At 39.4% G+C, this 17,574-nt stretch overlaps 2 protein-coding genes across 9 annotated transcripts in view; both read right to left on the bottom strand.

Annotated features, from left to right (window-relative positions):
• Positions 1 to 3,928, bottom strand: part of DDX46 (DEAD-box helicase 46) — a 50,306-nt gene extending 46,378 nt beyond the window's left edge. For all 6 annotated transcript variants that reach the window (XR_014057265.1, XR_014057266.1, XR_014057264.1 and 3 more), the window contains exons 1-2: positions 3,737 to 3,928; positions 1,645 to 1,833 (exon numbers count right to left, since the gene is read on the bottom strand). Coding sequence is in view for 2 of the 6 variants with exons in the window: in XM_081502925.1 (XP_081359051.1) it covers positions 1,645 to 1,833; positions 3,737 to 3,753 (206 nt within the window). In the remaining 4 variants the exon portion in view is untranslated. The remainder of the gene's footprint in view (positions 1 to 1,644; positions 1,834 to 3,736) is intronic.
• Positions 3,929 to 9,948: 6,020 nt separating this feature from the next.
• CAMLG (calcium modulating ligand) lies at positions 9,949 to 17,574 on the bottom strand. 3 transcript variants are annotated; one of them, XM_081502916.1, is made up of 5 exons: positions 17,287 to 17,574; positions 15,327 to 15,784; positions 13,641 to 13,706; positions 11,430 to 11,493; positions 9,949 to 10,557 (listed from the first exon to the last, which is right to left on the bottom strand). In XM_081502916.1, the coding sequence occupies exons 1-5, from the start codon at positions 17,456 to 17,458 to the stop codon at positions 10,553 to 10,555; spliced, it is 765 nt and encodes a 254-aa protein (XP_081359042.1). In that variant the 5' UTR covers positions 17,459 to 17,574; the 3' UTR covers positions 9,949 to 10,552. The 3 variants fall into 3 exon arrangements, with proteins under 3 accessions (XP_081359042.1, XP_081359040.1, XP_081359041.1); XM_081502914.1 differs by lacking the exon at positions 11,430 to 11,493; XM_081502915.1 differs by lacking the exon at positions 9,949 to 10,557 and having other exon boundaries at positions 11,280 to 11,493.

The raw sequence follows: 17,574 nt of genomic DNA, 5'->3' as shown, positions 1-17,574 counted from the left end.
TATTCTATGACCAAGTAGAACTTCTATTTCAGATCATGGTTTCTGCCTCATGTTGAAAGAAGTTTCTAAATTATTACCATTGTTAAAGACAGATTTCAATTAACTATCAAATCAGTTTAACAGGGAACAAGTAAAGCCAATTCTTACAAGTGGTCAATGGGAAAAATGAGGATACTAATTTTGAAATGATGTTTGTTGAATAAACAGAGGAAATAAGTAGTACTAGCTGTTCGAAATCTATGACCTACAGCAGAAATTCTAAATTTCAAAGACAGCTGAAATCTCAGTATAAGAATGGGCAGAATGGGGCTGTGGAAAGATTACAGATACAAAAATCAGGGGATAAGAATTTCTATCCTGGTGCTGCTACTAACCAGTGACATACACAGGGCAGATTAAGTCTCTGGGTCTGTTTCCTTATCTATATAATACAGAGACATCACCAAATAATCTCAAAATCCTTCTTGCTCTAAAATCTTGTAATTTTATTTTCACATCAAAAAGAGACCAAATTTTATATGACACTTAATAAGTACTTAACTGTATTGTATGAAATTGCTCCTGAGGCCACATAATATAAAACTAAGTTAATACTATCCACATTGTTATGGGTGAATATTTTCCCTAAGAACCAATATCTCAAAAAGATAAACTCAAAGTTCTTTCTGATATCAGTTCACAGCACCTGTATAACCATGTCTTCTTTCCTATTTTAAAGAGAAACTTTATTAGAAAACTTTTTTTGGCATGTGAGATTATTTTTATTTAAAGACTGTTTTTCACCACCAGACAAGTTACAGATGCTTGGGTGGTATCAAGGAATATTTAATCAAGCACAAGTTTTTAAAAACTAGGATGTTCTTTGAAAGTGAAGTGAAAGTGATGTCGCTCAGTCATGACCGATTCTTTGAGACCCCATGGACTTCTCCATCCATGGGATTTTCCAGGCAAGAGTACTGGAGTGGGTTGCCATTTCCTTCTCCAGGGGATCTTCCCGACCCAGGGATCGAATCCGGGTCTCCCGCATTCCAGGCAGATGCATTTACCCTCTGAGCCACCAGGGAAGCCCCAGGATGTTCATTGGTTAAATCTAAAAAAATTCTTTAAAACTGTTTCAAACAAGAAGTGGAGATGGCTCTGTTCTGTTCTTCCTTCTCCAGTCAGCTCTAGTGGTGGCTCTGAACACTTGGATAGGCTTTCTTGGGGCAGGATAAGATTAGAACCCCCTCAAGGGCATATTACCTCAACTTTTACTTTTTTTAAACCTTTCCTTGGGGCTTTAGGAGTTCTTTGTGGTGTTGCACAGCAGAAACCAACACAACACTGTAAAGCAATTTTCCTCTAATTAAAAAAAATTTTTTTTAAAGTTCTCTGGCTTACAAGAAATACCATCTCAAGTTTACAAACTTAAAATACTGTTTGAAAATGACAGTAGACAGGGGAAAAAAATACCGTTTGAAAGGTTTTGTTCTAGGCAAATCACTTATGTATCTAATCAAATCAGCTGGGGTTAAAACAGCCAGCCAGCAAACAGACCACTAAATTCTACCACGAAATTAAAGGTACCACGAAAACTTTTAAAGAAGCCCAATTTAGCTGAGAAGGCCCAATTTATCAAGAGTTCTTTGGAGATTAATGTCTTACCTCAGACGCTTCCTGTCTCTTGACCGAGATCTTCTTTTATCCCTGCTACGAGACCTCTCTCTCCTTCTATCTCTATCCCTGCTTCTAGACCGTCTGTCATCTCCACGTTTACTTCTTTTGTCTGAGGGTGAACGACTTCTAGAGCGACTTCCAGAGCGTCCCCGTGATGCTGATCGCTTCCGATAGTGGCTAGAACATTATTAAAGATTAAGCTTAGCAAACACACTTAGCTTCTATTACATTTTATTTATTTTAATATTTTCCCTAAAAGTCTCAACAGGTAAACACTGAAAGGACTTTTTACACATCAGCTTTTTTACAATTAGAGGGAAAGAGTGAACTCTTTCGCTACAGCACATGTAGAGGAAAAACTGTTAGAGAAGCAAGAACACTAAGCAAAAGAGATCAAGTTCCTGCCTTTGAAGCTCAAGCAGCTTTGCGCTCTGGTAAAGGAAGAGAAGACAGTTAAAAAATATTAGTAAGTCAATACAATGTCATTTGGAGCTATGGAGAAAAACACCTGAGAGTAGCATGGTAGCCAAATGTGGAGAGTTTTACAGGTGGTTATCAGGACAGTCTTTTTTTTTCTTTGAGAAGGCTATTGGAAGATTTTAAGCATTACTATTTTTAAAGCATTACTCTGGCTGCTGAGGAGAAAACAAACCGCGAGGGCAGAAGCAGGGAAAACAGGTAAATAGCAATCAAGCAAGTAAGAGATAGTGGTGGCTTGGATCAGAATGTCAGGTGTAGAGTTGTTGACAAGTATCAAAAGCTGGGTATTGGGTATTTTAATGACTAATTAAATGTCAAGTACAACAGCAAATCTCCTGCACAAGGCATGCAGGAGTGGTGGGGGAGAAGGCCTAAGGGATGGAAGGGACCTTCTTGGGAAGAGCCCTGAAGGATTCATCTTGAAAGCAGTAAGAACCAATGGACATGAGAGCACGGAAATGACATAACCTTATGTTTATTTCAGAAGTATCATTCTGGCTGCAGTGTGGAATCAATTAGGAGAGCAAGATCAGAGGAAGCTAATCAACTTGAGGGAGAGGTAGCAGTCTGAGCAATATATGATTAAAGCCTGAATTAAGTCAGGGAAAGCAGGAATGGCAACGGAGTGCAGAATCTAACTGGAGGTAAACATTGAGAGAAAGATGAGTCAAATAAATATCACTTCCAGGTTTCCCGCCTGGGTGGCCAGACAAATACCGATGCTTTCATGGAGATTTCAAAGACTTTTAAATGAATTTTCCATAGTTACGGAAATACTCTTTATCCAGATAAACGAATAAACACTTTATAGATTTGTTAAATTTCATCAAGCTCTACCCTTAAGCGTTGCCCATTTCCCTGAAAGTTAATTATACCTCAGTAAACTACTATTACCTTACTTATTATTTACATCCTATATATAAATTATCTTTCAGTAACCCCTAAATCTTAACCAAATTTGTACATTAAAGATAAAAATCTCAAGATCCCAAACCAGGGAACAATATAAACTGTTTTTGAAAAGAGTTCTAATAAGAGCTCCCAACTCAGTTTTAAAAGGATAAAAAACACATAACAAAGAAATCTGAGATCTATTTACAAAGTAAATGTCCATGTCACAAGCCTTTATTGTAGCCCAATAAAAGCCTAGTCATGTACAAAGTTATGGGTGTTGTAAAAATGTTTGACCACATGCTCCATTCAATTAACTTAAGAAAATATCCCGCGCTCACAAACAACTAAAGTAGCGATAGGGACCAAAGAAGTCCAAACGCGAAGTCGTGAGAAATTCACTTGGGATCGCCATTGAATGAGGAGATCCGGGTAAGCTCCGCGGAAATGGCGGGATGTCTTAGAAGTCCTCGAGAGGAGTTCCCGCTCCAGGGGCTCAAACTGGCCGATGGCAGAGCAGGGGAACCCTGTGCCTACCGCTCGCCTAAGTGCAGCCACTACCTCAGCAGAGGTCCCCCACCCCCTCCAGCAGCCGCGGGCAGCGCTGGCCACACGTGGGGCTGCGCTAGCCAGGCCGGGCCCCGAGGCCACCTCGACTCCCGCCTCTTCTCCGCAAGGAAGCCGCTCGGCGGTCGACGCTCCGCCTTACCGTGACTCCCTGCCCATACCGCCTGCTGTGGGAAACCGGCGCCCTTCGGAACCACGCGCAGGAGAACCGGACAGATTAGGAGGCCGCACCGCCCTCGGCACGCCGGGAAAGGGGCACCACTAAGAAGCGGCCGCAGCCACAGCGGCAGCTGCCATCCGAACGCGTGCAACGAAAACAAGACGTGCTGGCGCCAGAGGCAGGAAGGAAAAAGCGGGGCGGAAGTGGTTGTCGCTCCACAGCGCTCCCTATAGGCTGGAGGCCGCACGGCACCGGCTGCGCGAAAAGCGATTGCCTCCTCCAAGTATTCCTTGCACAGTCACGGGAGCCCGCCGGTCTCGGTGCGGTAGTGGGCAGTGCCTCAACCTTGCAAACCTTGGGAGGGTCTTTCTCACTAGCAGCACTGAAGCGCCATAAATATCCTCGAGCTGTCCGAGGACGTATACTGACATCTGCCTTAACCTGAACTAAGTGATGCTACAAACATTTCAATTCACTCTCATTCATTTATATATTTATTTATACACATTGTAACGTGTCAGGCATGTTCTAGATGCCAATGAGCTTTCAGTGTAGTGGCAGACATGAAATGAAGTGAAAGTTGCTCAGTCGTGTCTGCTTCTTTGCGACCCAAGGGACTGTAGCCCGCCAGGCTCCTCTGTCTGTGGAATTTCTCAGGCAAGAATACTAGAGTGGGTTGCCATTTCCTTCTCCTGGGGATCTTCCCATCCCAGGGATGGAACCTGCATTGCAGGCAGACTCTTTACTGTCTGAGCCACCAGGGAAGCTCAGTGGCACACATAGACATTAATACAAACACTTGCAGAAATTTTACAACAGGGAAGAGATTCTACCATAGGAGCAGAATTCAGAAAAAGAGTTCCCTGAGGAAGTGACCTTTGAAGTAAGATTTGAAGACTGAGAAGGAGTTAACTCCGTGAAGAGGAGGACCAGCTAAACATCTGTACACAAGATTATAATGGCTCTCTTGGCAACATTTCAGTGCTTCCAATTCAGGGGTCCAGGTTGGGATCCCTGGTCAAGGAACTAAGGTCCCACATTCCACAAGGAGCCACAAAGAAACAAAGATTATCATGGTTCTTAACATTGTCTGTACTTGGGAGCTTAAATATGTGCATAGGGATGCATGTGTTCCATTCTGATATTCTGATTTGATTGGTCTGGAGTCCCTCCTACCCATTGGGAATTTTCAAGCTTCTCAGGTACTTCTGAAGTACAATCCAGTCAAGGTGGAGAATGACTCACCTATTGGAACACACGCTGAAATGTTGAGGTGTTTTAGCAGAAATCTGTAAAGGAGTTGGGGACAGGCTCTCATTTACTTTACATGTCTCTGTACTATTTTATGTTCTTACACATAAGGATGATAGAAAAGTTCCATATCTTCACTGTGGCAATCATTGCATGGATATATGTCAAAATTCATTGAACTGTACACTTTATGCTTTTTTTTGGCCATGCCACAGCCTCTGGGACATCTTAGTTCCCAACCAGGGATCAGTGTGGATCCCCTGCAGTAGAAGCACAAAGCTCTAACCACTGGACAGCCAAGAAATTCCCTGAACTATATACTTTAAATTGGTGTGTTTTACTGTATGTAAATCTTACCTCAATAAATTTGAATTTTTAGAAAGTGAAATCAAGAAGACTCCAAGACAGACTCTGCCCTTCATCTGTGATTTACTGACCACGTGTGGCAGCAGTGCAGTCCACGCCAAGGGTAAGGAAAGCCTGAGCCAGTATGTGACAGAAGGGACATCAAGGAGTCAGGTATCAGAGCCATTGTAAATTGCTTGTATGTGGGCTGAAGGTTAAGGAGTGTAGGTTTCAGTCTGAAAGAAATAAGAAACTACTAAAGATGTAAACTGTGGAACAGCGAAAAGCGTTCAGATCCTGGATGTATTCCCCAGGCAGCTTTCCAAACACTAATTCATAAAAAGGATGTCAAATGCACTGGTAAGGGGAGGAATAAAGATGACTCCTAGGTTTTGAACAGAGCTACTGTGGATTGTGGTGAATTTGTGGAGATGAAAAAGGCCTGGACAAAGCAGATTTGGTGGGAAAAGCAGAGAAAAGTCAGTGTTTCTGCCTACTAGGTATCCAGAAGAAGATAATGGCTGAAAGTGAATGTTTGAGTTTGTAGTTCAAAGGAGAATGAGATTGGAGAGCTAGGGATCATACTTTATAGAACATATAATACAGATCTTCCTTGACTGAGTATGGGGTTGCATCCTGATAAACCCATAGTTAAGTTAAAATACTGTGTTAAATACATTTAATATACCTAAACTACCCATCGTCTTAGCCTACCTAGCCAACCTTAAACGTCCTCAGAACTCACACATTAGCCTACAGTTGAGCAAAATCATCTAACACAAAGCCTATTTTATACTAAAGTGTTGACTATCATGTAACTTATTGAGTACTGTACTGAAAGTTCTAGAAGGTATTGTAGGTCATCACAGAACCATTCAACTTCAGCTTCTTTGGCATTAGAGTTTGGGGCATAGACTAAGATTACTGTGATATTGAATGATTTGCCTTGAAAACAAAGAGATCATTCTGTCATTTCTGAGATTGCACCCAAGGACTGCATTTGGGACTCTTGTTGACTCCACTTATTCTAAGGGATTCTTGCTCACAGTAGTAGATATAATGGTCATCCGAATTAAATTTGCATTCCAGTCCATTTTACTTCATTGATTCCTAAAATGTCAATGTTCACTCTTGCCATCTCCTGTTTGACCACTTCCAATTTACCTTGATTCACGGACCTAACATTCCAGGTTCCTATGCAATATTGTTTTTTACAGCATCGGACTTTTTTACTTCCATCACCAGTCACATCCACAGCTGGGCGCTGTTTTCACTTTGATTCCGTCTCTTCATTCTTTCTGGAGTTATTTCTCCACTCTTCTCCAGTAGCATATTGGGCACCTACCTACCTGGGGAGTTCATCTTTCAGTGTCCTATCTTTTTGTCTTTTTATACTGTTCATGGGGGTCTCAAGGCAAGAATACGGAAGTGGTTTACCATTCCCTTCTTCAGAGGATGGCATTTTGTCAGAACCCACCGTGATCGGTCCATCTTGGGTGGCCCTACATGGCATGGCTCATAGTTTCATTGAGTTAGATAAGGCTGTGGTCCATTTGATCAGTTTGGTTAGTTTTCTGTGATAGTGGTTTTCGTCTGCCCTCTGATGAGTAAGGATAAGTGGCTTATGGAAGCTTCCTAATTGGAGAGACTGGCTGTGGGGAAAACTGGGTCTTGTTCTGAGGGGCAGGGCCATGCTCAATAAATCTTTAATCCAATCTCACCCTGCTTATTTAACCTATATGCAGAGTACATCATACAAAGTGCCAGGCTGGATGAAGCACAAGCTGGAATCAAAATTGCCAGGAGAAATATCAATAACCTCAGACATGCAGATGCTGCTGCTGCTACTGCTGCTGCTGCTAAGTCGCTTCAGTCGTGTCCGACTCTGTGCGACCCCATAGACGGCAGCCCACCAGGCTCCGCCATCCCTGGGATTCTCCAGGCAAGAATACTGGAGTGGGTTGCCATTTCCTTCTCCAGTGCACGAAAGGGAAAAGTGAAAGTGAAGTCGCTCAGTCGTGTCCGACTCTTAGCGACCCCATGGACTGTAGCCTACCAGGCTCCACCATCCATGGGATTTTCCAGGCAAGAGTACTGGAGTGGGGTGCCGACATGCAGATGACACCACCCTTAAGGCAGAAAGCGAAGAGGAACTGAAGAGCCTCTTGATGAAAAACGAGAGTGAAAAAGTTGGCTTAAAATTCAACATTCAAAAAACTGTAAGATCATAGCATCCAGTTCCATCACTTCATGGCAAATAGATGGGGAAACAATGGAAACAGTGTCAGACTTTATTTTCTTGGGCTCCAAAATCACTGCAGATGGTGACTGCAGCCATGAAATTAAGACGCTTGCTCCTTGGAAGAAAAGCTATGACCAACCTAGACAACATATTAAAAAGCAGAGATAGTAGTTTGCCAACAAAAGTCCATCTAGTCAAAGTTATGGTTTTTCCAGTAGTCATGTATAGATGTGAGAGTTGGACCATAAAGAAAGCTGAGTGCTGAAGAATTGATGCTTTTGAACTGTGGTATTGGAGAAGACTCTGGAGAGTCCCTTGGACTGCAAGATCAAACCAGTTAATCCTAAAGGAAATCAGTTCTGAATATTCATTGGAAGGACTGATGCTGAAGCTGAAGCTCCAATATTCTGGCCACCTGATGTGAAGAACTGACTCATTTGAAAAGACCCTGATGCTGGGAAAAATTGAAGGCGGGAGAAGGGGATGACAGAGGATGAGATGGTTGGATGGCATCACCGACTCAAATGGACATGAGTTTGAGCAAGGTCTGGGATTTGGTGATGGACAGGGAAGCCTGGCGTGCTGCAGTCCATGAGGTTGCAAAGAGTCAGACATGAATGAGTGACTGAACTGAACTGCACTGCACTGAAAGTTAAAAGCAGAATGGCTTATGGGAATAAAACTTTTAAGCGGATCATCATGGAGTGGCAGACTGGGAGCTGCAGCTCTCTACCACTGCCCAGCATCACCAGAGAGTAGTATACTGCAGATGGCGAGCCCAGGAAGAGAACAAGATTCAAAATTTGAAGTACAGTTTCCAAGAAATGTGTCACTTTCACACCATCATAAAGTCAAAAAATTCTAAGTCAAACCACCCTAATTCAAGATCCTCTGAACCTGGTATCTGAAGCCAGGGAACTGGATGAGGCCATGAAGAACTTAATGATAAAGCTGAAACAGATTTTTTAAGTCTCTTTCTCAAATTTTTTAAGTGAGGCCCCTGAGACACGGGAAACAAATTCAATCCCAGATCACTATCTTTTTGGAATCTCAACTGGAACCAGAACTCAGGTATCTGATACCCAGCCCAGAGCCCTTTCCTAGATACTTCATTTCTAACTCCCTTTTAAGAGATTACATTCACATGACAATTCTAACTGGCTTTTTATGCCACAGCATATGCATGGCAAGTTTACAGAATTTCTATGTCCTTGAAGAAGTTACCTTTACCTATTAGCAGAGGTGAAAGAAGTAATTATTCCACTATGTCTCCAATACATCACTTATTCAACAAACTGCCCTGGCTTCCAAAGCAGATTTTGATTCTGACTAATTACCCTAGGCCTGAATCTCATAACTCTCTTGTTTTTAGTACCAACTTTGTGTCCACATGTCCATTTATACAACTAATAAGACTGAAGAGCTACTGGTCAAAGACGTCACCTCTCAACAACCATTCTTGTCAATCTAGTTTTAACTCAAACATTTCAGATCCCTGAAATTTCTAAGTAAAAAGATTCTTCTTAATTATCCCAAACACTAATAAACTTCCACCTCCATTTGATACAATTCAACACACTTAAGCAAGCTCATGTCTTCTCTTTGAAATACATTTGATAATGATCTACAAATACAAAAACTGTGCATATGTAAAGTGACAAAATGGAAGAAATAAAACATGCAATCAAAAACCCCAAATGTCTTCCCAGGGACTGGGAAGAGAGTGACAAATTCAAGAATCTATCTAATCCTCTAGATATTACATTTCCATGGACTTAGGAAAAAAATGTGTGCTTGTAATCTTACTCCAAGTCAGAGGAATAGACTTAAAGTGCTATACTTATTGTCCATTATTGTGGTTCAAAATAAAAAGACTTTGTGAGTAATATAAAAAAAAAAGGCATGTATGTTTTTAATATCACAAGAATTAATCAAACAGACCATACAAAAAACTAGGGAAATATAATACCAAATGACATTACACTTACGCTTTATACTCTTCTAAGACAAACCTTCCAAATATGACAATGTTAAGTTAGTTAAAAAAGGATGTATTCCTATTGGGTTGCATTTCTCAGTCAATTTTTCAAAGCCCATTTTTATATCTAATCATTCTATTCTACTGGTTAAAAAAATAGTTCTGAAAATCAAAAACTCAAAAGTAAAACTTCCCAATTTTGAGTTTGCTAATAAAAATTTTCAGAAAGATTTCATAAATACTTATTAATTTCACACCTATGAATCTTAATCATTTCCTCCATTAAATATTTGTGCTGGAATAAAAATGAAAATACTGACTCAACATGGTTACCTTATGCAGCCCTTATAAGTTAAAATGTGCAAACTTAACAGACAATTTGAGTTCTTCCATTTTATTTTTAAGATGGCTCCATTTCTTAGGACAGAACAATACAAATACAAGATGCAGTTTTTGAGACTGGCTGAGACCACATTCATCTGCTCTCTTAAGCACAAGCTCAGCTCCCAAAAGATAATCACAAATCTGAGAAGTTAGGAAAAAGTGTAGACTAGGAATCCTAATCAAACAAGAAAAATTAATTGTTGACACTGGTATTCTAATCATCGCCTCAGTATTAATACAAACTCAATCCTTTCCAGTCAGGTAACCAGTCATGCCATTCCTAATCAAGTCGTTTTACAAACCCAAAAAGTAAAAGAATTACATGAAGGTGTAAACCAATATTCTTTCTTTAAAGACACTGCAATATAGAAATTATTTTTTGTAAGCTTTTCTTCCTGAGTTCTGCAGGCGTCATGGTACCTCAGAGCCCCAATAATCAAGCAGTTCATGACAAAAGATAAAAGTAAAAAAGTAGACACAGAGATCTGTGAAAACTTCGCCCATTTTGCTGTAAGTATCCATTGATCGATTTATCACTTCAGCAGGAATTCCAGATAACAGAAGTGCAGCTGTTAGTACTGTTGTCTTTATCTTCTTTTCACTCTGCATAGACATAAAGACTTAAATAAATATTACAGCTTTCAGAAGACTACTTAAGCTCTATAAAAAACATCAGTGCTGTTATTTTTGCCTAACTGATTTCAAAACTGTTAATGAAGTTTTAAGACATCTATCAACAATACATAACATTTACTGAGCATATAATATGTAAAGGAACAAACTGCTCAGCAATAAGGAAAAGACACTATTCTTGCTATCAAAAGTTTTAAAAAAAAGTCCTATCTTGGAGGTTAGGATATAAATAATAATTTAAGATATATACAAAAGTTTAAGACAAAAACAGGAAAGCATTCCCAGACAGGACATAAATACTTGCTAAATGAATGACATGGATAATATGTGCTATAGTGGCTCAAAGGAGATAGAAATTACTCCAGTATTTTATATACAAATAAAGCACAGAGAAGGATTTCTGGGGAAGTAGAATTAAAAAGCAGGCCTTCAAATTAAAGAAAACAACAAAAAAAACCCAAACAGGCATTTGAGAATGAGCAAGATTTAGATGAGCAGAAGTGAGTGCATAAATCCTATTGTAAGGTTAAGTCTCATGATAACAAAAGTCAGAAAAGTGATAGATGTTCTGGAGGACAGTCAATAATTTGTAACAGAATCAAAGGAACACTCTGTAGAGTCAACCCTAACTGCCATGCAAAGAATTCACGTTTGATTTCATACGTAATAGGACGTGTGTGTGCGCGCACGCACATGCATGCACAAGCTTAGTCATATCTCACTCTGTGACCCTATGGACTATAGCCCATCAGGGTCCTCTGTCTATGGGACTTTCCAGGCAAGAATACTGGAGTGGGTTGCCATTTCCTTCTCCAGGGATCTTTCCAAACCAGGGATCGAACCCGCATCTCCTTTGTCTCCTGCATTGCAGGCAGATTCTTTACCACTTGAGTCATCAGGGAAGCCCTATGCAATAAGATACAAACATTTATTCACTAAACATTTATTTCCTAGTATAATTTTCTAGTCTCATTCTTTAAGAGATTCAAGGCTGAATTTTAATTTAATGATTCGGTATCACCAAATCCAATCACACGGTTCAAAAAATGTTTAAATATAAAAAGCTGTAGTTATCCACGGGAAATCAAACCTTATGTCCACAAAAAACTCATTCAAGAAAGTTCTTAGTTGCTTTAGTCATGCCCATCAATGGAAAATTAGATAAATTAAGTGGATATACTCAGTCAATGGAATATTACTCATAAAAAAAAAAAGACAATGATTCTACTGATACACTCAACAATATGGATGAATCTCAAAAATACAGTGTAGAATGAAAGAACCCTTGCATGAAAAAGTATGTACTGGAACAATCTCATTTATATTAAGTGCTAAAACAGCCAAAATTAATCTATGGTAGGAAAAAGAAAATCAGACCTTCATGGTGCAGGGGCTGGGACTGCCTAGAAAAGCGCATGGTGGAACTTCCTGACAGTAATGTTCTAAATCTTGAAAGGATTTGGGTTTCACAGGTTGTCAAAACTCATTAAAGGTGTAATAAAGACTTGAGCATTTCAATGTATGAAAATTTTACCTCAAAATAAAGAAAAAGAACCATAAAGAAACATTGAATTTTTGTTGATATGTAAGCTAAAATGTGTAGTGGAAAAATATGCTGATGTCTTCATCTACAACATACTTTATAATGCACCAAAAAAAGAAAGACGTATTTTTAAAAAGTGCTGCATTGAAGATGTATAGAAAACTGGATAAATATATGATAAATATAATGAAATTTTCATTACAGAATCTAGGTGGTAACTAAATGGGTGTTAACTGCATAATTCTTTCGATTTTTCTGTTGAAACCTGTTACAGCAAAATGTTTTGTTAAAAGAAAATTGTACAGTAATTTCCCTTTTTACTCGCCCATTTACCTAGTAACTGATACATATTCTATCATAAATAACCACTGTTAACAATTTCATGTAATATTCTTCCAGAGTTTCTTTACACATACACAAGCAAAATCAAGTACATATAATTTTCCTCCTTTTTACAAAAAAAGGAGTATACTATAGATGCTAGCCTGTATTTTTATCTTAATATTTCTTGACAAGCTATCATTATCAGCAAATGGAGACCTTTATCATTCTGAATGGATACACCATAATTTTTTTAAACTAGTCACTTAGTAAACATTTAGGTTGCTTCCAAACTTGTGCTACTGGAAAACTAAAATCAATGTTTCAAGGGCAAATGTTTAAGCAAATGCTTTAATTAAAATTACATTCTTGGAGAGGATCAATAAATATATATATATTTATATCATAAAAACATTTCAATGAAAAAATGAAATCACTTATCCTTCTTTCCTCTTACTTTGAATATTTGACTATATTACCCCTCAAAAATATGTTTCAGATCTATCAAACACACACATGAGGTCTATCAGTGCAAATGACTAAGCAAACAGTTAAGCAGCCATTTTTTTAGCAAAAATCTCACACAAAACACAATTACTCAAATAAGCTTATCTTCTATACTGGCAAGCCAAGTCCCATAATATAACTATAGTCAAGTAGACAAGGTCAACGCCGATACTTCTCATAATTCTGCTAAGTATGGCCAAGTGCTTTTTGCAAGTTATCAGACCCTGGGCATTAAAGATGAAGTGCACTGTTATTAAGTGCTCAGTAAGGACCACACTAACTGAAGATAACTGAAGCCATTTTTAAATTAACTTTCGCTATTAGAAACAAAGTCTATTACTAAATTTACTAAATAATTAAGTTAAACACTTTCTTAGACAAGCACTATTCAAACTCTGCAATGAGGCTTTTCCCCCAGTCCATCCTGGACCAATATTTTTTGTAAAATACAATAAAAATGTTACGGTGATATCAAACTGCTATAAAAGTTTCTAATTACTTTTCAAACTGAAGTTAGTACAAACAGAAACAAATAGTTTGAAGATCCACAGTGGTGAGACAAATTTGAATAGCACTGATTTAAACCGTTAAGTATAAATACTTTTTTAAAAGTTCTTAAAAATCATCTAGTCATTAATCAATCTAAATGTATTACCACAATTTAGAAAAAAAATTAATTTACCTTGGGAAAATATTTGTATAGTCCCATGTATGCAAGTTGTAAAGTAAGAAATGGAGCAAATATGGACTGTGAAGATAGAAGATAAAGTTACATATTTCCAACATAATCATTCAAATCACAATAAATCAGACTAACAGCAGTGATAAAATTCCAAGCAAAAAAACTGTAATAAAAATTTAATTTTAGTGGTTGAAAGCAATCTTGTTCCTGCAAAAGGGTGACAAATACAGAGATTTGATTTCCTTAACATAAAGCATGTTTCTCAAGTCATATTTTATGAGGGAGGATACTCTCAATATTCCCCAAAATGTCTTCTCTCTCAAAAATTGACCTTTTAAGTAATTTAAAGTGTTTGGTGGCCACTAATGTGGCAGAAACATCCCTCTCATCTAGAGGTGATTAACTGACAATTTGAAAGCACATCTAAAAGGCTCAGTACTCAAAACAGATGCCATACATACCTTAGTCACACTTTGGGGCAGAAAAGAACTCATCTCTGGCCCTCAAATAATGAGGTGTTTTTATTATAGATAAAATAGCTTGGTTATCTCGCTTCTCACACAATAAAACAGAAAATATCAAAATAATACTTAAGTTACATTTATTTCTAAAACTAAAATATCATGAAGCGAGTAAAGGAGCAAGCATTACTAAATGGAAGAATAGTAAGAGCAGTGATTAACAGCTGAAAATCCGACAGCAAGAAAAAAGTCCAGAAACCCAAAAAACCTCAAACAAAACGAGGCACAAAAATAGGACATAATTTTAAAAACATGGAAGTGCAGAGGCCTTTAGATAAAAGGAAAAAAAAGCAGCTATACATCTCACTAAATACTGAAAGCTACAATGACAATTTATCATCAGAAAAAAAATCTGTTCAACAGAATGCTCTTTAAGAAAAAACTGGCATAAAGAGAGACTTTTAAATACTTTTTTGCTTAATAACATTAACCTTAATTATCTGAAAATTTACTTAGATGCCTGGTACTTGGTAGGTATTCTTAAAATGTCTACTGAATGGAAACACCTCAAAGAGCAAGACACTGAACTACGAGTTATGTTTTTCTTCTTTTCTTCACATACTGTAAAACAGTAAAACACATCCTACCTTTCACTGAACAGCCACTGGCATGTAAGGGTACATGATGAACTGCTATTATGATAACAGTACAACATTATAAAATGCTGAATGCCTCTGAACCCTAAAAAAATTACATCACGTTCAGGACCAAAACTGCATTTTAGTATTTCAAGTTATCTGAAAAGTGGTAATTAATATATAGGGTATGTAGTTAATTTACCCTTTGGTTTTGGAATGAAACTGCCTGGGTTTAATCCCAGTTATCACTTAGTAATGTGACCCTGTACAAATGACTTCACCTGAGTCTTCATTCCCTCATCTACAAAACAGATTCAAATGATACCTGGCTCATAAGGTTGAGGTTAAACGAATTAATATATATAAAGCACTTAGAATGGTACTTAGCATACAAAAAGATTTTAGCATTATTATCAGGCTCTGTATTTAACTGGAACACTTCATTCTGTACCTAAGGCAAAGAGCAGTTTATAACACATCTCCGAACAGTCACATGGATCACAAATATTAATTAATATTAAAAATGAATCTTATGGATTAAAAGCACTCAATACTATAACCAATTTGCATTTTCCACTGTTTCTTACCAAATATTTGCAAACAAAAGCTCTAACTCCAAAGGCAAGAAGAGCACAGCCCACCAATCTAAATATTCGAAAAGAGTCAAATTCTTCTGTTGTATTTCCATCTTCTTGACTGGGCTTTTCACTCATCAGCTGTTTCCTTAGCTTCATTGCTTCTTCAAATCTGGAGAGGTACTGTTCCAGGCCATGCCGAGAACCCCTCTGGACAGAGTCGGCTGTCAGGTCCCCTCTGTTCCGCTGCCGAAGCTCAAGGCTTATATCATTACTGCACTCAGAAGGTTTAATGAAAGAGTCCAGTTTGTCTCCCAGCTGAGTTCCCTTTACCTCGGCCACTCCACTCTGGTCAGTCGTTCCTGTACTGACTGAATCACCCAGCACTACTCGCTTTGAAACTGAAGGAATGGTGAGGGAGTTCAGTTTATCACTGTCCTGCTGTTTTGATTTTGTTTGACTTTCTTCTTCTGAGAAAAGAAATTTAGAAGCTTTAAGTATTACATACTGGCCAACATCTTTCTTATTAATATTTAAAAATATGCCACTAGAGCTAAAATTTGGCAGCCTCTGAATTAATACTGATCCTTCATAAAGAACAAATTCCTTCCTCTACACACACAAAATATCAAAAAGAATATTCTTTCAGAGGATATAACCCAAACTTTGGGGACAGAAGATAAAGCTAATAGACAAGCTGGGAAAGAGTTAGAAACAGAGATTTTTTAAAACCACTATTTTTAATATTACATTTCTGAATCCAGAGTCCGTTCAGCATAGGGTGTGGCATATCCTATGGCTACCGGTTTGCGTAACCCTTCTACTGTAATCTAGGAGACATCAGAAGGTACTTCAGCAGTTTTAGGATGCTGTACTGGTTTAAAACAAAATAAATGGCGGGGGAACCTTTAATGACAGATAAAATAAAAACCTCAAAAGCAAAAGAACAAAGAAAATGCTTTAGGAAAGAATATTCTGCCATTAACCATTAAAGGAGAAAATGTGTCTCCTAACAATTGTTCTAGAATTTGAAATACGGCTCTTACCTCTCTTGGCAGTTTTCAGTGGCAAATCTGTGAACTGTCTAAAAATTCAGAGTTATATATCTAAAGCCCCACAGAGCAAAAGTCACAAGGATCTAAGGAATTTGCAGCCAGTGGCTGAAGGCCAAATATTAGAGGCAACACTAAATGGAAATGTAAGAGTGTACAGTAAATACTCACAGGAAAAAAAATTTTTTTTAAGAAACCCATTGTACACGTCATTGGGGGAGAAATGAGGAACTCCTTTCAGTGTTGAAGACAGTTCCTGACATTCATATCAATCTCTGCACATTACGAGATAAGGCCTCAGATGGGCATGTTTCCCTTGTTGGGTCTCTAAAGAATGGTCGCTCCAATTTTTTTTCACCTGTTTAAGAAGGCCTGCAGATGACAGTGTTGAGGGCACCGCACACGGACACCAGGATATGGGTCCCTGATTCACATCGGACGAACTAGGGGAGCAGTTCAGTAAAGACAAGCTCATGGGGGCCGACAGAGCAAAAAGAAGGCAGACGCTAGGGAAGGCACTGGAAGGGAAAGCATTTACAAGGGAAAGAAAGGCAGGCAATCTTCCTGACGGGCACGGTAGGTAGAGCAGTCTGGGGACAAAATGTGCGCCCTTCAAGAGAGGCGAGCGGGTGACGAGGGGGTTTGGGGCCGCCTCAGGGTTAGTGCGCAGAGGGCACCACGGCAGAGGGTCTCAGGATCGAGGGCATTGCAGTTTGCGGCGGAAAACTGAGGAGAGAGACGAGAAACGTCCTGAGGTGAAGAAGTGAGAACCTGGGACCTCATCAAAGGGGCGGGGCCCGAAGAGAGGTCAGAGAGCAGGGCTTGGTCAGCAAAGTAAAGGGGTGGAGGAGGGAAAGGAAGAATGAGCCCCAAGACTCAAAAGGGATGGGCAGGAGACTATGGGGAACGGAGGTTCTCACCCGCAACGCTCCCGGGCCTGTGAAAGCCCATGATTCGGTTGATGCGCTGTTCCGAGTTCATGAGCAGCTTTCTCCGCCGCAGCTCCGCCCGACGCTGGGAAGCCGACAGGCCTGAGCCAGCCGGGGCCCCCGGCCGGTCCCCGCTGTCGGTAGCGACGGTGACAGGCTCCATCTTCCCCTCCACTGTCCAGAAGTGGTGACGATGACGAGAGCAGCAGCCGCAGCGCCCAAGACTTCAGACTGGGCCGGAGGCCGCGAGTGTCCCTACCTCTTTGGACCCGCCCCCCC

The sequence above is a fragment of the Giraffa tippelskirchi genome, chromosome 6 (assembly GCF_054371585.1).
Source record: "Giraffa tippelskirchi isolate mGirTip1 chromosome 6, T2T-mGirTip1v1.2.pri, whole genome shotgun sequence".
NCBI lineage: Eukaryota > Metazoa > Chordata > Mammalia > Artiodactyla > Giraffidae > Giraffa > Giraffa tippelskirchi.
Note: the sequence above shows the minus strand (reverse complement) of the source record. Positions and strands in the feature narration are given on the sequence as shown.

What these genes read in the sequence shown, in the direction of transcription:
- CAMLG (XM_081502914.1), bottom strand. Translation starts at nt 17,458, where the DNA reads ATGGAGCCTGTCACCGTCGCTACCGACAGCGGGGACCGGCCGGGGGCC. An exon ending in CAGGCCCGGGAGCGTTGCGG is followed by an intron (nt 15,785 to 17,286) that starts GTGAGAACCTCC and finishes TTCTTTTCTCAG; the next exon opens with AAGAAGAAAGTCAAACAAAA. An exon ending in CTTTTGTTTGCAAATATTTG is followed by an intron (nt 13,707 to 15,326) that starts GTAAGAAACAGT and finishes CTATCTTCACAG; the next exon opens with TCCATATTTGCTCCATTTCT.